The sequence below is a fragment of the Manacus candei genome, unplaced genomic scaffold, assembly GCF_025592945.1.
Source record: "Manacus candei isolate 608988 ecotype Guabito, Panama unplaced genomic scaffold, ASM2559294v1 h1tg000046l, whole genome shotgun sequence".
NCBI classification, from domain to species: Eukaryota; Metazoa; Chordata; class Aves; order Passeriformes; family Pipridae; genus Manacus; species Manacus candei.
This window is the reverse complement of record NW_026138094.1, coordinates 3,987,762-4,010,484: the sequence shown is the minus strand read 5'-3', so window position 1 is coordinate 4,010,484 and position 22,723 is coordinate 3,987,762. Positions and strand designations below refer to the sequence as shown.

At 37.2% G+C, this 22,723-nt stretch overlaps 1 protein-coding gene across 12 annotated transcripts in view; it reads right to left on the bottom strand.

Moving 5' to 3' along the window:
- Positions 1-22,723, bottom strand: part of WDR72 (WD repeat domain 72) — a 109,666-nt gene that overhangs the window by 9,015 nt on the left and 77,928 nt on the right. For 10 of the 12 annotated variants that reach the window (XR_007906188.1, XR_007906187.1, XR_007906189.1 and 7 more), the window contains one exon: positions 3,135-3,233. Coding sequence is in view for 6 of the 12 variants with exons in the window: in XM_051797191.1 (XP_051653151.1) it covers positions 3,135-3,233 (99 nt within the window). In the remaining 6 variants the exon portion in view is untranslated. The remainder of the gene's footprint in view (positions 1-3,134; positions 3,234-22,723) is intronic. The other 2 variants (XR_007906191.1, XM_051797195.1) reach the window with 1 other exon arrangement.

Sequence of the window (22,723 nt, the reverse complement as noted above, 5' to 3'; positions counted from 1 at the left end):
CTGCAGTCTGATATTTACCTGTGTCCATCACACGTGAAAAGTATTTACTGTGAATTATCCAAGAGAAAAGTGCAGGTTGAGGGGTTTCATTACCTATCTGAGAGTAGTTCAGATCACACACTGAACACAAAAAAATCACAGGCAAATCTTAGATTGGTGTCTTGGGTAGTCAAATGGATTCCTGCTATTCATCTGAGCATATGCTTTTTCTACAATTGCTAGAGGCCCATGTCCAGAGCAGTGAGAACATGTGCAGACACACAGAAAATGTGAAAGGAAAAAGAGTAAGCTTTATCTGACTTTAGAAAATAAAGATCACATTGAAAATAAAGCTCAGTCTAATGTCAAGGGTAGAGACTGCACCTTTCACCACTGAAACCCACAACACACAGGCAGAAGTGTGATGGCTGCTCTACAGCCTTCCTGATTCTGGTTGAAGTTGTAATAAAGAACCCTTTCCAGGAATAGTTGGAATTCCTTGCAGGTATACTATCATATTTTCACCTTTTCCTCATCAAAAGAGATAATAAAATAAATATATTTCTTAACACCCCTTTTGCACCTGCGACAACATCTTGTAAGTGAAGTACAAGGGACTCTGAAAAAGACATATATGGTTTTATTAATAGAAACTTACAAATTAAGTTTTTAAGTTTGCCCAGACTTTGAATATGTGTAAGAGAGGTTCTAAAGTCACAGGTTTCACCAAACCAAATGCTGACCTCCCAGGCATTCTCAGGTTCCATGATTCAAAGTCAAAGCAACTGAGAAAATCATAGCCAACTGAATGTCATATTATTGTTTCAATGTTTGCTACTAAAAGTAAATGTTAAGCTTTAAGTAAATGTATTGTGTTACCAAATCTTTCCTTTCAAACAAGCACTTCTGTCAGAAGTGTCTTAATTTCTTATCACAGAATTTCATCCGCACAAGGAGCAATAAATAATTCATGTTCCTGGCTCTTTGTTGTGTGTCCCTGAACTGCACAGAGCTGGAAGGCTGACAGCTGTGTCAGGACAAGCACCAAAGATCTGACATGACAAGTGACTAACAAGTTTCTTTCAGTCTATAGTGAAAGAAGACAATGGCATAAAGTGCAAAAACGAAATCCTGAAACAAAATGAAACTGTTTCTTTCTCTTTACCTAAGTGTTTGCTATGAGCTTATTTCCGACCCATAACCTCTGGTCATTTTATAGTACTGCCCAACCCCCTTTACTCCTCACATTCGCCTGGCCATTTACGCCTGTCCACGGATCAATATGAGCAATTCTTGGAGAAATACGATGTCTCCATGACAACCAAGCCACAAATTCTCAGTGGAAAGCAGTGAGACCAGTAGTGAAATCTCCTGAGGTTTTCAGACCTATAAGACAAGATGTCTTAAAATGCAGGAATGGACAGAAACAAAAGCCAGAGTAATTCATTGTTTATTACTAGTTTAATGATGTCAGATGGACCGATTGGAACTCAGTTTTTAAGTTTAGATGCTTTATCAACATGTATTTTTGCCAGTCAATATTCACCTCCTGACAGGCTTTTATTCTTTCCATTACTTCATATAGATATGCAGAATTGGATATACAAGTTCCCATCCAAATGGGTACACTTGGCCAGACAGAACCAATTTGAGATCAAAATTAATGTTATCTTTAAGGTACATTAATTCTCCCCTGAACACTTTCATGCCACCTTGCCTTAACACTTTCTCACTTCAGAACTGATCAAATCTTGGACAATCTGCATTTTGGTCCATAATTATTGTTGAAGGGACTACAGACAGTTTCTGAAGGAGGTGTTATACACCATAGACTGTTGGAGTCAAACTTGGCTCCTTCCTGAGCAGATTATCTATTTCTTTCCAAATCTCATGCTGCTTTCTGCTGGACAACACTGAGTCCAAGTCTATGTGGCTTTAAAATGAATAGAGATTTACAATTCATTGGTTTCAATTATTGTAACATATACTGGTGTTCATTTCTGTGGAAGAGATGAAAAGGGAATGTAGTTCAAATCAGGTATATGACAGCAGTTGAACTCCCAAGGAATCTTGGAAGAGTGGAGTGTGCTGAAATATAATCCCCCAGACATGGGTCCTATCTGGGTTCTGAGACGACTTAGGGGACCTGACATGGATTTCAGACTGCACCCTTTGACTGAAAATTAAATCTCAGCAGTGTTCCTTGGGGAAGGATCAGGGGACTGTTGGCAGCTGCCCCCTGTCAGCACAGGCTGCAAGATTTGGAAATCTCTTAACTAAGCTGACAGGCCGCAGAGACGATGAATCAAAAATATGATACACGGATCAGCACACAGAGATGCAGGAGGGTACAGAGAAACCAGATAAAGCAGGGAAGGAAAATACCAAGCGAAGAAAGATGTTTAACTCTTTCACTAATGAGGACTGTGTACAGGTTATGGGTACGGTATATGTGGGTCAAGCTCACAGTTTGCTTAGAAGATCCTAGTATTTAGTCACACAGAATGTTTTTAATCAGCTGTGACTCGATACAATTTATATTTAATTGTTTCCTTTTGGGATTCATTTAATAAATTTCGTAGATGTTCCATAACGAGAAAGATAATGAAACTACATGAAGATAAATCTTTCGGTCACCAAAAAGGATGCACTTTATGGATGTTCCTGTATTTAGCTGAATCAATGTTAAGAGTCATTAAAATGAAATAATGATTGTGAGCTGATTTAAAGGAAAGAATCAAGCTATTTAATGCCACCAATTTGCTTTCCTCCAGAGATACAGTGTTTGACTGTCCACTGCTACATTCAGCTGCAGTATATACAGTACTTCTAATTTTTCATCATCTCATGCTACCTTCAAAGGGTCAGACACTGTACATATATTAAGTAAGCAGTGTAGTCCAAAAGTAATTATAATGAACTAGTAGTGTCAGCTTTCTTTTTGGTCATAAAGCCTTTATCCTTTCTAAGACCTGAATTCCTGATGAAAGAGGAAAGGATAACAGCTCCACACTGTGACCCCTGGAGGTGACCATTAATTTGACATTGCAGCTGCTAAAAAGGAAACAGCGTTACCATGTGCTTTTTTTACAGACCCAAAAGCTGTGTCAGATTTATCACTTGATACTTGGTGACTGTCTTTAAATGCCTCTCACCTGGACTCTCAGACTCTTCCAAGACACATCTGTCAGGCGTATCCTCCACATCTTGGAAGTTTGCCAAGTTGGAGCTCTTGCCATGCTTCAGCACACTGACTGGAGCAAGAAAGAATAAAAACACAGGGAGGGAGAAATGTAATGTATGCAGAAACCAACACTTCCTGATTTTCTGCAGAGCTTTCAATGCTGAAGACATAATTTGTAAACACAAATAATAGATTGAAAAAAACTCCCAGAAACTCAACCTACTTACATGCAACCATAGGGCAGTTGAAAAATCTATAGACAAGAATTCATGCAGGGTGAAGTTTGAAGCATCAGCTTAAATGAGATTCCTTTGAAGTAGAAAACCAGCTTTTTTTTTTTTCCTTACAGAATCCAAAAATAATAAACTAATTTAGAAGTCATAAAAAAATGCCTGTCTGTTTCACCAAAGAAGCCAGTAAACAACAGAAAAGATCAATTAGGTGGTTTTGTAATTACTGGAGTCATTCACCAGGGAGAGCAATGGTGTTTGCTTTAAGATGAAAATATGTTGAATGCAACAAGCTGGAATGTGTAAGGAAATCAGTGATAATTCCAAAGTGCAGTAAAACCCAGACTGAGTTGTGGTTTAGAGATTACCAAATTTAATCATATGTTCCTCTTAATTGCTAAAGCCATTTTCTTTTCAGAGTAGAAAAATATTTTCAGGGAAACAATTATTTGTCTATATAGGACTTTTTAATTCACTTGGCCTTTGAACAAATCCCACATAGTTTTCCTCAGGAGTAGAGAGGTATTTCCCTTGTCAATGTCCATTTCCCACTCTTCTGCTTCATATCTCTGTATGGAGCCACAAACACAGCTTAAAGATGAAGTAAAATTAATAAACAATATATTATAAAGACTAGATCCCAATTTTTCTATCCCATTAGAACACTTAGATGATCTTATTTTCTAGGATAATAGCAGTGACTAGAAAACACTCCTTCTTTTCTAATAACTAGAAAACTAAGCAAGGTTCCAAACTTCCATGTGGAAGCTTGGATATCAATGTGGGACACCAACGGCTGTGTGCAATACCAGTGTACTTTTGTCCTCTTTTCAAAACAAGAAATTTTGATGATTTTTTTTAACCAAATGAATATTTGCTGAAGGATCACGTAATTTAAACACCTATTTAAATTTTCCAAAATTATGAGTGAATCAACAAGGCCTCAGGGCATTATGCAGGCACGAGGGGCTCAAAAGACACATATTCCACTTCTGTGTGCTGAGCTTTCCATGGGTTTGCAACTATTGATCCCAGGTCACCAAAAGGTTCCATCATTCTTGACTCCTGCATCTACACAGAGTCTGTTTGAAGCAATCAAGGCTTCAATACAATTGTGTAATTAGATCCTTGAAAATGTAATATTAAAACATAATAAATAATGAAGTTTATTACAGTGACACCATGCATTTCACCTGGAAAAACAAAAAGCCAGTAAATTTTGCTTAAAAGGTCTGCCATGGATAGCAAATAATCAGCACATAAAACTGTGCCCAGGTAAAGCAGGAAATGTTGACATGATAATCTGCATGAGGTGAGTTGACACTGAACAACAATTACAATAACAAACAACAAATGTTCTTGTGCACACATGGAAACACTACGATATGTACAGGAAGAAATGTCTTCAAAGATATCTGTGCTTTTCTCTGTTTTTTACAACACTGAAATACTTTTCAAATACATTAACTGAAGACCAAGACTGCCACTTCAAAAATGAAAAATTAGAATATACAAGTATATATATTTTTAAAAATTTTGTGTCACATTTATTAGAACATGTTTTTTCTAAAACACTTCTTTCCACAGTGGAGTCAGCTCCACTGTGCTGAGTGACAGACTGAGTCATTACAGCTGCATGAATTTAAAAGTCAGAACTACTCTGAAGTAGAGCAAGAGGAAAATTTCCAACAGAGCATCCTGTGATAAAAGAGAGAAATCAAAAAGTACAGCTATGTCTCTGCAGAGAAAGCAGAAAATCACAAGAGCTGCCTGTTTTGCTCACATAGTAGTGACCAAAAATTCAGAATCATCCTTTCAAAACTAATGTTGTATTTTCACCCAATAAAGAACTCACAATGAACCAAGGAGAGGAGACACACAGCACCAGCATCAGTCCCAGGCAGGATCTGGCAGGGACTCCCCTCATTGGAAATCTGTGCTGCAATTGCTCTTGAATGGGACAAGGACAAACCTGTTGAAGTGCTCTCTCCCCTGTCCCAGACCATGTCAGCATAAGTCATACAATTTAACTTGGTGGATATTAGAACAAAGCAGCTCTGAGCAGTGTTTTTAGGGAAGGTATCAGATTCAGCTGAGAAGCAACTCAGAGCACAACAAATAAAACACAGCTAGAAGCAGGTCCATACACAGATGAGGGACATCAGGAGGAAGGTGGGAAGTGAACAAGAAAGAAACCAAGGCAGGACAGAAGCCAAGACAGTCCAGCAAGATCCTTGGACAAAGCAGGGGGATTTCCAGTTGATATATCTGAGTAGAGATTGGAGAGATTTGGGGCAATCTGGGAGAGGATGAAGTCATTAAAAGCCAAGAAAGAAAAAAATGAGAACAAAAGGATGACAGATCACAGGCAGAGCTGATATAGCTGGAAAATGCCAAAAAGCATGAAACACTCACAGTAACAGTTGGAGTCAAAGGATCATTAGGAACAGTTGAAGGGAGTGGAAAGCACAAATGGAAAGGGTTTTCATGGGGACAGAGAGGAAGACTCTAGACAACTTGTGTAAAAACTGTCAAGAGAACTTGTGTAAAAGCTGTCAGAGAAGGCAGTTCAGCAGGTGCAATGAAGGGAGGGAAGTACATGTTTCATAAAACCAGGAGCCAGGCCAGGACAGACTAGGATCAGATCACTGGTGCAAGCAAGGGATCTATCTTAGCCCTGCCACTTAGAAATGCACATACCTCTCTAGGCAAAACTCAGGCAAATAAACTTCACAAGACCCTAGTTTATGAAGTTACATAATGAGTGTGTGCAGTGAGCAAGAAAGGGACCAAGGCAGAGACCTTCAGATCTTTTTTTTTTTTAAACATCACATTATATGCTCAATTTGAAAAGGAAGGTTGCTTAAAAATATCATAAAAGAACAAAGGGAATTGAAAAGTTAAAAATAAGGAAAGTACAGTCTGGCCTAAATAAAGAGTGAAAGTAATAAATGGCATTATGTAATCAAGACAAAATACAAAAAAAGAATCTCAACACTAACACCTACTTTACTGCCTATTCCCTTAGGGGAACAGGATTTCATGTATAAATACCAATAGGAGAAATATTGTTCTGAATTGCTTATACTAAGGATGCTGATGGAATTTAAGTTATTTAAACATAAACAGTGTGATCTTTATTCAGAAGATACTCTGTCCTACTTTGGGTTTAAATGGACCTTAAAATTACTTTTTCTTCCCTTTGGAGGCTAATCCCTGTAGCCAAAGTGACATAAATGGAGTATAAATGAGCCCCAAATCTACAAGTCAGAGGAAAAGTCAAGAAAAAACCATTTCTGATATTATAACTGCAATAACATATTTTTCTATTCAGCACAATGTAATTTCAGTTATTAGTCAGTAGAGATTACTTTTGTTAGCATGGAAGTAAGGTAAAAGGACATATTTCATTGAGGCAAATGACCTTGAACTTAGCATATAAAGATGACATAAATCTTCATTGTACAGGATCAATCTAGAAAATTGTGGTATTTTTTTCTGATGCATCTTATTAAGGTCTTAGGACTTGTTTACTGAACTCGATACCCATTCACTTACATTACTGAAACCAAAAAAGTCATTAAAATAGGTATGGGATATAGAGTCATAAATGAATGTCATAAGAACAGAGTGTTTAATGAAATATTTATGCATCTAGTTTCAAGATATTTCAAACAGTTTCATAAAATAAAAACAAATTATTTCTAGAAACATACCACAGACTGAATGGTGATCAGCCTTTAAAGAACAGTCCTTGTGTGAACAAACTGTTGAATGACCTGTTCTTTGTGAATACAGACTAATCACTAAATACAGCAACACCTCATCACCGTCGTTTATTGCTACACTTTGGGTTGAAACTCTGACAAGCCTTGTTCCACTCTGGAAATATAACACACTAAAGTCTAAATAACCTGCCCTGCATACTAATTTTCAGAGGGCAGACACACTGGAGAAAGAAGTTTGCATAACACAAGTGAATAAACAAGTTAGCATTTTCTGACAAGAGGCCTGTCTTATTCATAAGGTGGATTAGTGACTTAAAGACAGTCTGCACAGAAAACAAGAACATATTTGTCATTCAAAACTAAAGTAGATAAGGTAAAAAATATTTTTCATTCAAAAATATTAGGCAAGATAAGTTACAGGTGATAAATGTATATAAGTTCCAATATGGAACACAAAGGAACCTGAACCTACATAAAAGATGCATGAAAACAAAGCTGTAAAGGGAAACAAAATGCTAGTATTTTTTATTTTTGTAAGTGGATAAAACAATTGTGTTGCAATGTCAATGTTGAGCTGTATGGTCTCTATAGGCACTCACCATATTATACCTAAGAAGCTTGATGGAACAATAAATGCCCTGAGTACTATTTTAAAAGCACATTTCATAGATATCATAAAAATACAACGAAAAGCATAAGAACAGTTGTATTTACTGAGACTAAAAAACATCAGCGTAAGAGTCCAACAACCATAAGATTATACTTCACCAGAAATTTCTCCTAAAGTCCAATTTGAAACTCAGGTTATTCCAAACAATATTTTCCCCCTCCTGTAATAACTCAGAGTAGATTTCTGTTCCACAAACTTCTCCAGTTTTCCCTTAAACATGTGGAATTTTTGCAGCCTTAACATCCTACAGCCTAACTCGCTTTAACCTGGCAAGCTCCACAGTTTTACCACCCAGGAAGGCATCCCCTTTTGTTTGTCTGCCCAGTCCCTCTTGGCTTAATGTGCCATTTATTCTTGTTTGAGAAAAGGCACAGATACAAGCCCTGCACACTCTCCCCATGACCCTTGTGACTGAAGTCCTTTGTTTCATCTCTTTTCCATGCTGAGGGTCACTATCTTACTTAGCTTTACCCACATATTTTGGTGATATTATCTCACTAATATAAGAAATGCAGAATGCATTCTGGGGTGGCAAGAGGAATATTAGCAGCACTTCCCCAAAACCACAGAGACAGAGAAAAAGCAGACACTGAGGTGACACCGGTCAGAGCACCCATCCTGCCACTGCGGTGGGTGACACTCTGATCCAGCAGGTGCCAGCAGGAAGGCACCAGGCTGGCTGGGGATGTGCCCTTGATGGCACCACTGCTAAGCACAGTGGGAATCCCTCCCAGGTTTTACAGGCAACACTGCCTGGAATGAGCTTGGTACCAGAGCCTGGTACAGTGCTTGTCTTTGTTGCCACACCACAAGTGCTGTGGACTCCTGCTCAGCTTGCAATTCAGATTTTTTCCTGAGAAACTGTTACCTTGCTCTTTCTTCCCCATCCTGCCTCTTTGCAGAAGATTAATCCTACCTCAGTCTAGATCCTTCTTTTCATCCTTATTGAATTGAACCCTATTTTTTTCCAGACCATTTCTCAGGCCATATAAACCAGTAATTCATCTCACTGACAGAAGACATCAGCTGCTGGTCATTTCATAATTTTTACTGTAGTTTAAAAAAAAACCTGCACTGATATATGTAGTTGTCATTTAATTGAGAATGGCTGATTGTTATCTTCTGATGATTAAATATCACACAGGCCCAGTTTTCATTACATTTTAATTTCAAAAAGAAAGATTAAGAAATTAACTTGGAGAAACATTATTATTCTGAAGTAAATGCTGCAGCATATAGAAGTTGGAACTGTCCTTGAAATAAGCCAGTATGGAACCACTCAAACTGGAAGATACTGTATTTTAAATGCACTACAGTGAATACAGAAGCAGGACCTAATATCACACTGCAGAGCTCAGTTTGCAGAACTACCAACCCATGTGCCTGGGGAAGCCCAAGCTGGCTCTTGCCTTCTGGAGTCACATGCAAACAGAGCTCCTTCCACTCACTGGGTGAATTTCTACTAAAGAACAGTTTGCTTCCTGTACATGTGAAAGGTTTTAATATATCAAAAAAAACACCAACCAACAAACCACCAACCCTGAAAGTCCATTTTCCTCTCTCTATGAGGGCAGCATTCCTCCAGACAGAAAAACTGAAATTTTCAGTGATTCTTTTCCCAACATACCTTGAAGTTTTATTCACCCAGAGGGACTCCCCTGCTTCTCTCAACTAAAATATAATGGCACATAACAAATTATGCTCTCAAAGGACATCCCATTTTTGTTTCATTAGTGCAATGAAACATTCACTCAATTTTAAAGCAGTTGTCTTGATCGTAGTTGTGATTTATACCAGATTCTGTCCATGTATTCTGTGTAGTATATATTATAAAACACCTAACTAGTTAAATTTGTCTCAGTGGGTTCTGCTGCAAGAAATAAAATACTTTCCCATAAAATCCCACACAGCATTTACTGCACAGCTCTGAAGCATAAGCTTCTGTAGAACTTAGGAGGATTTAAAAAAGGAAAATGTAACCCTAAACTGTCTTAATTCTTCTATTGTTATACATTATTTCCTCCCTGGCTAGAAAGCCTAATTTTCTCTTTTCCAGTTCCCTAAATGTAGGGTATTGTGTCTTTTAATCAAACATGAGGTAAGACTGAATTACTTGATCAACATTATTTATCTCTCCCTCATTTTTTTTTCAACCAGTAACTGGGACATAATAGGAAAAAAAAAGGTAACAGAATTAGTAAAAGTAAAGAAGGCCAATTTTCAAATCTATTAGTTACTAGATAATTAGTATCTTTTTTTAATTAAAGTATATAACATCTCGTCATCTGTCCAATTTTCTAAAAATATCACAGAATCACAGGATATGCTGAGTTGAAAGGGACTCACAAGGATCATCGAGTCCAACTCCTGGCTCTGCACAGGACCATCCCCAAGAGTCACACCGTGTGCCTGAGAGTGTTGTCCAAATGTTTCTTGAGCTCTGTCAGCTTTGGTGCTGTGACCACTGCCCTGGGGAGCCTGTTCAGTGCCCAGTCACCCTCTGGGAGAAGAACCATTTTCTAAAAAAAAATATAGCAAAACTCCCCCCTGCTTCTGTCCATTGAACCAGTGGTGTGGCAGAGCACACACTGCAGATGGGATTGCCTATCAGTGTATCAATAACACCTACAAAACCAACAAACAAAGAAAGGAACACTTCCTGTTTTTATAATCACATTATTGACAGTAATGACATTATTATTTTCATGATAGTAGATTGACTTGATATTCAAGTGTAAAATCATTAATCAGGAAATTTTCAGAGAATTCTGGTTCAGTCCCTTTCTACAGATAAATTCTTGCTGTAGATTGTCACAGTTTGCTTTTCAAACCAAAATGAAACAAAAGAGTGCAGGACAGTTATGGCACTGACACATCCCTGTGCATAATGTGTTATAGTTGCACACTCTCCCCATCTCTCGACCAAAGCTGTCCAAATAGCTTAATCCACGGGGAAAAAAATATATACAGAACCTCTGCATTAACCTCTTCTGGCCAGATTATTGTTATTCTTTTGCATTATGGCCTTGAAGATGTATTACTGATAGGGAGGTAAAGCCAACTGCAGCACAGCATGACTCTGCTGAATGGCTGCTGTAGGAAAGTGGAAGTACTTATTTCCAAGATATTTCTGTGATGCTCCCTACTGTTAAAATGTTATCTGACTTTAAAAGATTTTCAGTTCAATTGTAAGCAATAAGTAAACTCAAGCAGTACAATACTGTATACTGGAGAGTTTCACTAGCTGGTCAAACAGGCATTATTCCAAGAAACTAATGTCGTATAGGACTGCTTCCTGGTGGCTGAGACCTCTGATTGGCAAAAGACAGTGGACTTTTCAGTCAGCAAGCTAGTTACCCATGGATGTGGCTCAAGGCTGACACACAGATTGACTGGTTCACACTAATTTACTTCACACAGATTCCATTTATCTCCTAGAAGATCCCCTGGCAGCAGCTTATAATGGCATATCCTAGGATGCCTGCCTGCATGAGTTTTTAAAGCGGCAGAGCTTGATGAATCTAAGTCCAGAAAACAGTTCACAGATTGAGGACTAGGTGCAATCAAAAAACATCAAGTAGCACAGCTGGGACTTGCTAGCTTGCTTGACTGGTTTGAGCAGCTGAGCATTAACTACGCTTGCTTTCCTGCTGGCAGCCCTGTGTCACTAGGACAAATCGGAGCACCACCCGACAGAGGAGGAGAAAAAAGGAGAGAAAAAAGAGAAAAAAAGAGAAAAGAGAAAAGAGAAAAGAGAAAAGAGGAAAAGAAAAGAAAAGAAAAGAAAAGAAAAGAAAAGAAAAGAAAAGAAAAGAAAAGAAAAGAAAAGAAAAGAAAAGAAAAGAAAAGAAAAGAAAAGAAAAGAAAAGAAAAGAAAAGAAAAGAAAAGAAAAGAAAAGAAAAGAAAAGAGAGAAAAGGAGAGGCTGAGGAGCACAGATTACTGCATTGCATGAGTACTATTAACAGATGCAGGAATAACTGCATTAGAACATTTAACCTCTATGAAACTCAAGGATTATTAAAGAAAATAATGTACTGGTTAGCAAGTTTTGAGGATAGGAATATGGATAATTTTCTTTTGGTCATGGTAACCATTCCTAGGAAAATGACCTGAATAAACCTATAGTCATTGTCATTTCTTTCTTCTAGAAAATAAAATTATATTCAATCTAGTAATTAATGTACAATGAAAAATAGATATCAATATAGCTGATTATTCATTATAACAATGTGAGCTATATGTCAATGCATTGGTTTCCCTCCATAGAGAACAACAGACTTGAATATGTGCAAGTTTATAAATTGTATTTTTAAAAGGACTGAAAATACAGGCTGACACCATAGCTCTCCAAATTCAGATAGACAGAGACTATTCTTTAAAGTACTTTTCAGAAAGGAAGCAAAAATTAATATTATTAGGGAAAAACAGCCAGCAAATGTATTGTGAGAGATCCAAAGCACATTTAGTACTTAGGAGGTTAAAGACTCAGCTGTAGTGCTAGTTGATGAAAAAGTAGGATTAAGGCTTTAGTATGAGTCTTGACATGATCATGTTGTCTGCCTGCTGTCTTAAGCTTTGAAAAACAGCTGGGATCATCTTCTTATAAGCTCCAACTCAAAGATGTTTAAGCAGTTCCAAATCCAATTAAACAGAGGTAAATATAAGGAAAGGCCCTACTGAGCCAAATCATCTTATTTTTTTTAATGAAAAACAGCATAATTGCAGGTTACACAACTCCTTAATCTCACTTTAAACCTAACAGACTGCTGCCTTACAGTGCACATGGCAAGTCCAGTTAACCCAAGCATTCTGTATTAGTGTGCTTAATTTTTGATCATTATCCTTTATTATGTTACTTGTAATCCTAAAAGCCTATGATTGTGTCCAGATATTTGGCAAGGATTGTACCTGGATATACAGGGATTCCTCTTCTAAGAGTAATGGATTAATTGGATAGTGCTGTATGACCAGTAGATGGTTTGCAGTGAAACTGCTGTGCAGTTTTTAATTTGTGAAGTCCACTTCCTTCTCCTTCTGTGCCTGTCCTTGAAACAAATTGCCTTTTTGAACATTAGCAGCTAGTGGAATAACCTATCTAATCTTACCACAAACATGACAATGCTACAGAAATAATATAGAGTGGGCTGCTGACTAAAATCTTCTTCACAAAAATTAATAGAATATATGTAAATCTATTTTTCAGAGGGTATTGCATATTCAATTTAAAAGTGGCCACCTTACCAATATGACCCAATCATAGTATTATTACTTAAAGGCTTAAGGCACTACACCATTTGTTTTCCATGTAGTCAAAAGATTTTTGAGGTGACTATATTGTGCCAAGGTGTGTATTTTTTACATTATTACACTTAATACCCTAAAAGCAAAAAAACTCCATATACTTAATCCTTCTACTTTGTCCTATAAATATGCACAAGGACATTCTCCAAGGACGTAAAGGCAAAATCTCATCAGGGACTACTTCAAATACAGGCTCCTCATGTCGGTAAGAGCAAAAAGGAAATTTAAATGATCAGGAGTGAACTGTTTGCAGTAGTCTTGTTACATTATGCATGAATCCTGGTTGCACAGGATTTAATTAATGATTTCCAGTTACACAGTTAAGATTTGTAGCAAACTGGCATTCAGGGCAACACACTAGCATCTCACAATATAATTTTGTACTTTTTCCCAAACACCAGTTACCAGGGGCTGCTGCTGCCCCCCCTTATTTTTTTTTTTTTTTTTTTTTTGTGGTTGGAAATCAGTTTTGTAGATGTGGACAGTGGGTCTGGGCTGTGTTACAGAAGCATGAGTTTAGATTAATTTCAAGGCAGCTATTCTCTTGATGCAACTGAGGAGAGAATTTGGACTGCTATTCTGTGAATTAATAAGCAATATTTGTTGCTGTGTATAAGTATCAGAAAGGTGGATTGTTGGACTGATGAATGATACGTAATTATATTGGTAATGAATGTGGACCATCTGCTCCAGTTACAAAACAGACACAGTTTTGGGAAAACAACTCTTCTCTTTAAGCACCACTGGATATACCTCCAGAAAACAAACATGACACTCCCTCCAATGAGTAGATAAGCAAGAAACTGTGAAGTACTTAAAGGGTAAAAGATGACCCCTGTCAAATACTGCACCTTCCCTCCACCTACACTCAACCTTATTCTTCCAGCCATCAGCAAGACGTATCTGTAAGGGGACGAAAGAGCCTGGACCCTCCACTTTGAGACAGGTAATAAACAGGCAAGACAGACACTACAGGAACTTCCAAGAAGATGGACATCTAAGGAGGTGACTGACAACTGCCTCGGTGCTCCAGAGACCGTGAGAACCTACATGTGTGAGGGAGCAAAAAGCATGATTCCAAAAAGTGCAGATAATCTGCTGTTGACAGGTGAGACATTGTACAAGCCCATGTTCTTACTGAATTTAGGGATCACGGGGGAGATAAAGAGCCAAGGAGGAACACGAGTGTGAGCTCTTCCATGGACTCTTTGATGTATTCAAGCGTTACGTGCGAGCAAGAGGCAGAAACAATCCAGATGGAGAAGTGGCAGGATATTTTAAAATGTCAAATTCATTGTACTTTGCTTCAATAAGGTTGGTCAAATGTAAGCCTGCAATCAGTTTTGGTACTGCCCATTTTTAGGCTCTTTTTCACTTTATTCAAGTGGTTTTTTCAAGTGTTAGCCCTTTTGGGTGTTGAGCTTTTATTCCTCAGGAAGAGGAATTTGCTTATAGCACTAATTGTATGCTATCACTTTGCCATATGATCTGGGACTTTTGGGAAAGAAACACACAAGGTATCATAAGATTTATCAGAAAATTCTGAAGGTTGGTGAAACAACATTACATTCACTGGCCAAGTGAATTACATTCACAGTGGTCAAGTCACTGATAAGAATTTGATTTTCCATTAATTTCTGATCATTCATTTCTTGTTAGTTCTGAAAACAAATATTTATATTGCTTTTTGCAATACACATAGTCAAAAGTATCTGGAATACCTTTATTTAGGTGTTCTGAAACCTACCTGTACTAAAGTGTTGATTATTTGTGTACATCTATATTCCAGTCTACACATAGAAAAGGTAGATATACACTGATTATTTGGAAATTATTCATTATTCAACAAGAAATTCTGTATGAAGTGTCCCACCTGTCTTCTGCAAGTACTTCCAATTTTATTGTTGGTATTCTTCTCTTTTACTGGTTGATTTGTTTCTGTTCCTATATGCTTTCAGCTACCAACTTGTCTGTACAATCAGAGGTGAATCTGGGGACAGACATATATATCCTTCTACATATGGAAGGATAAAAACAAATTAAGTGTTTCAGGAAACAAAACTGACAGTTCAGGAGATCACTGAAGGTTGCACTCCAGCTTGTAAGATGACTGAAGTGGAAATGCCAAAAGGGCTTCTGCACAAAAAAAGGTACAAATGTGCAGCAGGACCTTGACTGAGGTTTCAAAAGAACTGTGCAGTGGCTGTAGCACAATTAACAGAAAACACAGCAGTCTTATAAAATAAATCACAGAATGCTCACTCCCTTCTCGGGCGCTGAGCTCACCTCTGTGTTGACTATGTGCACTTTTATAAAAAGCAACAGAGCTGCTCTTGATTTACCACAATCTGAGTTTGGCTGAGGTGGCCAAAATGAAGCATCATAGAAGTTCTAATGGATAATGAAAAAGATTAGAACAGATGCTGTAGAAGTAATATGACTTTCCACAACTTTGCTCAAAAGAGCAGAAGACAAGTTCACTTATAACTGGTACTCTGGAATCTGCTTAATCTTTTCCAAAATAACCCAAGTAAACTCTAAGCTCCAAAACAGAGCCTCAGCCTTCTTATTCCAGTGATTTGAGACCACACAGCTGTAGCACTACAGTATACTTGCTTCCAATTGTTAATTAAATGTGCAAACCCCACTGAAGCTCATAGGCACCCCAGTCTTTGCACATCCTTTATCACAGACAAATGACAAATGCAGGTGAGCTTCTAGCCATAAACTACTCCCATAGCCCTAAGCTTTTTCCAGAGGGGAACACCCTACCTCTGGCAAGGGAGCTCCACTTCACATTTTTACATTGCTACAGAATTTCAAGAATCTCATGGCATTAGGTGAAAGAATACCTACAGTGCATGAGGCCTATTGGACCTGAAGAGTGTGCAAACAGGTCTACTGTTGTACAAGGCATTAGTACCTGGGATGTTAATTCACTTAGAGACACTCTTTTTTCCCAAGAAAATACTGAAAAGCTAAAGAACAGAATTTAATAACTCTATCAATGTGAAGTGTTAAATTCAGGATTAAAAACCAGGGATCACAGCAGTATTACTACACTGTATTATTATAAAACACATTATCTCTATCTATCTGACACTTTTATAGTTGCATACACAGCTGCCACTTCAGGCTCCATTCCCAGGGAATTAGTGACTCAGAGCTAACAGAAAGTGAAAATGTGGTTTAGAAGAACCAACCACTTGATTTGTTTTAGCTCATAAAGACAGCTACAGAGTGCAAATGAATAGTCAGGGCTCACTTTCTTTCTTGACTTATTTTTTATTCTAACAGTGTTACCCTGAAAGAACAGATTTATTTATTGGTTTCTTTGGGACTGCACATTCTTCTGCATATATATTTATTTTCTTTACTTCTGACTTCTCAAGGAGTTTCACTTAACACTCAATGTAAAGACAACAGAGGAATTGTCCTTGGTTCATATAGTTCTAGCACTTAACCTTACTTAACCATAGGAAAAACAATGAGTGTGTGTAAAGACATGTCAACCTTTGAGCAATTAAATGTTTGTTAAAAGAGGGAGATAAAACTTTTTACTTCATTAATCTATTAAGTACTGTTTTCTATATGTTTTTCTTCTCATTATATTTCTGCAAGTATGATTGTTCAGTTGCTTTTCACTTCTAACTAGCAGTCTTGGTTTTATTCATCTCTATCAATGGCAAGACATCCTCCAGATTTGTGAATTTAAATTTTAGAACCTTTGAAAAGTTTTTATGATACTACAAAATGTAACATTGGTCTCTTCTGCATACACACCTCCTGCAAAGTGTCCTGGACATGTAACATTCATAATATTCATAAGCAGAAACAACAAATTCCTTTTTCAATTCCTAAAGTACATTGGATACGTGCTAGGGTGTTTCACACGTGTTAAGGCAGAAAGTGTTTCTCAAACCATCATATAAGGTAAATATCTATTGTGCCATGATTATAACAGAGTTTGCATGATAATAAAGGTTGGTGTCGGAGCTGAATTTAACTCACATATAAAAGCACATGGGGATGTCCCTAAAAGGTTCAGAGGGAATGCTGAGAAATCTCAACACAGCTCACCTATACTAAAAATAGATTACTTCTTTGGGACCATGGTGTGTAGGTAAGTATTAGGTATAAAATTACAGAAGACCTGCAAAATACAGATGATACTTATAGACAAGAGAAACTCTGTTCTTCAAACTCTGCTAAATACTATCCTCAATTTCATTAATATCAAATGGCTTTGTTTCACTTCCAGTTAAAAACAACCCAACCACAAAAACCTTTAATGTGCCATAAAGCCAACTACAAAGAGTACAAGACTAAGGAATTTGTTGAAAGGACTACTGCACCATGTTACAACTCTCTCCACAAAAAGCAGACTTCCAGCTTACCATAGTTAGAAGAAAACACCTTATTCCAACCAATATTATGCACACCTTGACATCTTACCAGTATATGTTTATCTGTCTGCTACTGGAAATACAAGAATAGAAGAACTGACAATCTTACTGAATACTAATTTATGACAGAGCTGCACTTACAAAGACAATTTGAAACAGTAGAAATACAGTATTCATAGCAATTTGAGTATCTATATGAATAGATATGTTCAGAGTTTTTTTACATAATTTCAATTTATTGCTACTTGTTCATAGTAATTATCTTCATTTATGTGCATGTGATTGGCCATATTTCAGATATGTATACATTCCGTTACTTAAATATGTATTTTACAGCAACATTTAAGAAACCATAAATTTTCAGCAGTATTACTGGAGGAAATCCATTTCTATGAAAAGCTGTATATTTGCAATACACTGTTGAAGTATATATTGCATTAATACTTCACTGTGCTTCTAAACGTTAATACAGGTTATTTGTTTATTACTACGTCAAGGTTATTCATCATATGCAGTGTCAGAAAGCACAAGCTGACATCTCATATTGTCTGCTTCAAGGGCAAGACCAATGTGACCTTTGGCTCCTTCTTTTAAAAAGGATGAAATCATTCCAGAGGAATAATGCTGAACTGCACAGCTCCCTTTAGGAATCAATCTGCCATTTATGGTTTCCAATTTTCCATACTGGAGTATGACTTGTTAAGATCTGATGGCTAATTTTCTCTTCCAAGTTTAGCGTTCTAAAATTCCCCAAAATATGGGGAATTTTGTTGTACTGCCATTTATGCTTCCTATTTTACTCATCACAGAATGACAATTTCAGATCACTTTACTGGGTATTCTGGATTCCATTTGGACTAAAATCATGCTGGTCAGTGATTCCCTATGTCTAAATCACATCTCTAATCAAAAAATACTTTTTAAATATTTTAGACTCAGTGTTTTTTCTTTCCAGAATCTGTTATAATACGCAAGAAGAAGTCTTCATATTTATTGACTTTTCTTGCTTTACCATTCTTCTAAGTTCTCCTATATTCAACCGATACATGGGTGCAGCTGAAGGGGGAAGATGGAGTTACCAGTGAAAATACATTGAATATATAAACAGTAAACAAGTAACTATAGAAAAGTATGGGAGTGGTAAAAATGAGAGGTCATCTGTTACTATGGAGCTCTGCCTTTAGCTGCCTCTGTACCACATCAGGGGAAAGTAGATGCACAATTGTACCAAGAACCAGATGTGAAGCCACATGTGTTATTTCACAAGGATGACAAGGTACATTCAGGATCTTGAATCACACATGAGTTTGCACAGGCAACTCTTGCAACTTCATCAACCTCCAAGTGAGTACATTTTTGGAGAGAGAGGGACGAGATTCACCTGAGTTGGTAATTTTATCATCTGTGCATGATACTGATTTCATTATAAAATTCAACCAAGGAAAATGCAGCATTCTTTGACCTAGCTGATAAAAGGTCAGAAAGCAATTTTGAATAATAAATGAGACCTGCTGACCTCATGACCCAAGTCTGGCAGGGTCAGCAGCAGCCCTCTCACCAGATGCTGATGGCAGATATACAGACGCAGACAGCTCAACTAATGAGCTTCCCGGATAAAGGTTTTAGAGCCAGTGACATTTAAGTCTTATGCAGTATATAAAATAAACTTACAAATAATCTGTGCCATAAAAAATTAAAGTGATATTTACAGTGAGGTGCAATATGACACACTTTGTAATCCTCAGTACAACGATTATTTTACTGCTTCTCCTAGGTGGCCTTTAGCCAGAAAATATAATACCTGACTAACGTTTCCTTTAAGGTCTTTTCACGCTTACATGGTTCCCATTCAGTGGATGTAGTCTGAAAAGATATACTTTGATAGTGCATTTGTTTGGCACCTCATTTAATACAAGTCAACAAAAATTATTTTTAAGATAAGTTTAAAATTATTTTATTTTAATTCGAGCTAATATACTTCTTTCTCAGTGAGTAAAAGACAAGCCGAGAGTATGCAAGGCCAACAACTATTTTCTTCTGATCGCTTCACGAACACTTGCACTCAGAAATGAGTTACACATGGTTCATGAAGAAGAGAGGGTAGTGCACTAGAATTCATTCTCTCACCTAACTTAGATTTCATTGTGCAAATGTCCTGCTGGACAAATAGAATCCTACTCCATTCCAGACCTCAGAAACCCAGAGTTTTGACTTCACTCTGGGTGCTGGGCCTGAGTTCCACAAACTGCCACATCTCATGCCTCAGGTATGTTACCACTGCTTGTACAAATTTGCAGGAATATATCTACATGTTTATGTTCTGCATGAATTAGCAATGTTAGGTCAAATTTCTAAATATTATTCTTGAGATCTGATTTGTAAGGAAAGATAATTGACTGGGTTCTCTTCATCTCCAAATACTTCACTGTGAATACAATTAGCTACAGGAACCACAAAACCTAAAGTAGCTTTTCTATGTCTTTTTAAAGTCACCATTATTACTTTTACAGAGGATGTCTTTTAGCCACTGAAGTCTAGAGGCTACATTAAAAACACTAAAGAGAAATTACTGGGGTCTATTCAATTCTGTGTTGCTCCACATAAGCTAATTTTAACTTATACAACAACTGGTGTTTAAGAACTCAAAACCTTCCAAATACTTGGTGAAAATGGAGAAAAAAATACTGCCCCATTTTATTGAAGGGGAATCTGAGGTACTAGGCATCATGAAGAAAAAAGCTTTCTAAAGCTTCAACCTTTCAGTTTAACTGCATGGCTGCATGTTCTTGAATTGCGAGAAAGGATAAAGAAGAATGATTAGGTGATTTAATTTTGTCAAACAGTATGTATAGTTCTACAGTATTATTTCGTATTAATCTCCTCTAAGCTAACCAGCTTTTAAAATTACACTTAAATTGTTAATTTTTCTTGCCTATCTTTAAAGTCTTCTTTATTTAATCCATAGCTTTTCAGAGTCAAAGAAAAAAGAGCATGACCTCCCCAAAAGGTCCCACAATCAATGTACATAATAACTTTGTAATATTTACAGTGTTTTTTTAATTCTTCTTACACCTTCACAGTGCATCAGCTCTTCTGAGTGCCACTGTACAACTTTTAACTGAAATGTTATCCCTGACATTTATAGATGGAATTTACCTACCCAGTGGTGACTGGCATACCACTAGGGAGAGAGCATCTGTATCCTTCTGATCCAGGGGCTGCCAGGAGCCATTTAGATCTTTTTAATCAGTGCTGATTAAGGCAAGTCAGATGACTACCCTCAAATTTATCACTGCCTCCAAAGACCTTGGAGCAGCCAATAGCTTGGGAAGCTGAAGCAAGGGATTGTCTTGGCCACACATCTTCCCTCTGCACTTGTGAGGACTTTGCAAGGGGAATTACACACTGTCTCTACATAAACTATCCCAATTTTTCACTGAGTCAAGTGTGTGCCCAGAATACAATCTTAGGACTTCAGTACTGTGTGTAGATAGCAATTAAACTCATTGTTGGTGAACCTAGCTTCTAAACCTTAGTGCATTCATTTAGGGAACCAGTAACAGCAACCAGCTCCTGCACTTCTGGCCTGCACGCAATTGAAATACAATTTGATTAGAAATAGATTCAATTAGAAAAGTTGCTCAAAAATCTGCTGGTAGCTTTGCTTCATATATTTAAGACAGCAGAACCTTCCACTAGCAAAGAAGACTTTCTTACTGCACCTGTGCATCAGTTAAATGTACTTAGTCTTGCTGCTTTGTATTGTTGTAAGTCTGCTACATTTCCTTAAAAACATTATATTCAATCTGCCTTATAATGGCTTCTCTATTTCATAGCCACGAGAGTACGAGTGATTTTGTAAGTCAGAGATGTTCACAGCAGATTCATACCTATTTTCCCCTGAAAAGACCCTAACAAGGCAGAAGCTGCTGCCTAGCAGAGTAAATCTTCCATCATATAAATCAGCTGGGCTTATGTTAATTAGATTCACAGTATTGAGACACATCTCTTAACCAACATCTGAAAATGCTTTTATCAGAGAGAGAGAGAGAGAGAAATCCACCCAGTAGGATCACCTGTGAGCAGAAATTCTGTTGCTCAGCAGGAGAAAACAAATGCAAACAACAGTGTGGATCTCACTCTGGGCTTGCAAGGGAAATGTATGGGAAGGAGAAGTCAGAAAAGTTACTGTACCTAACTGGTACTGTAATAACAGGAAGCAATTCTCTTATAGAAAATCATCCTGGACAGGTACTCCACAATAAAATTGTGAAACAAATCTAGCTGTGTTTTGATGCACCCTCTGCCACTGTACCGTTGTAGTGACAGCTAATTGTGGGCTGGTGTTTTCCACCACTTGTCCCGCTTTTCATGCAGTACAACATCACCATTCCCCTTTATTTTTTATTCTGCCCATTTATGCAGTGACTACCTCCACCAAAGGATCCATTTTACCTCTGTGCTCTAAATGAAGAATGTGTAAATTAGTACTGTTCACTAAAAATCAACATGCTTTTCAGGGCGTACAATATTTATTCTTCTTAACTTGGAAGAGAGTATTCCCAAAAGCAATTAACATGCCTTATGCTCTTTCTTCTCCTCCTACTAAAACTACTACAAAACTGGAAAACTAGCTCTTCATCTTGGTATGTTTTATCTAACTTTGGGCCAAACCAAAGCCCTGGTTGCCAGTTTTTTAGCACAATTAAGCTCGATAGGAGCCATGTTCATACATTCCAGAACAGTCTCTGCTATCTGTGGCTTTTATTTTCTATTGAGTAATTTCATAGCCACTTTTCCCTTGAAAAGACTGTGTTTTGTTTTAATGCTGAATATGTACTACAGTTTTGCAACTTGTATAAACTAATGAGCTGAGGATTTTCTAAGTAGAACCTGCACATTATCACTGCAATCAATATTTTATTTTAATTTAGAAGAAACAGTTTCTTTGCATATAAGCTCCAAGATGTCTAATAGCCCAAAGCATAAGGCTTTTGTATTCTTGTTTAATACCTTAATTACTACAACATATTTCACAAGCTTTTTTGCCAAAAGTCATCATATTTTCTCAATCCTTGAACTGCAAGTAATTTCAGTCTTCTCTTTTGGATTTTGTAAAACCATAAGTACTAAAAACGCACGAGCTACAGACTTGCCTGTGGAGTTTGTGTCTAAGAAAACTCTTCTGCCTTCCCATATTTTACATATTTGTATCCATATCCA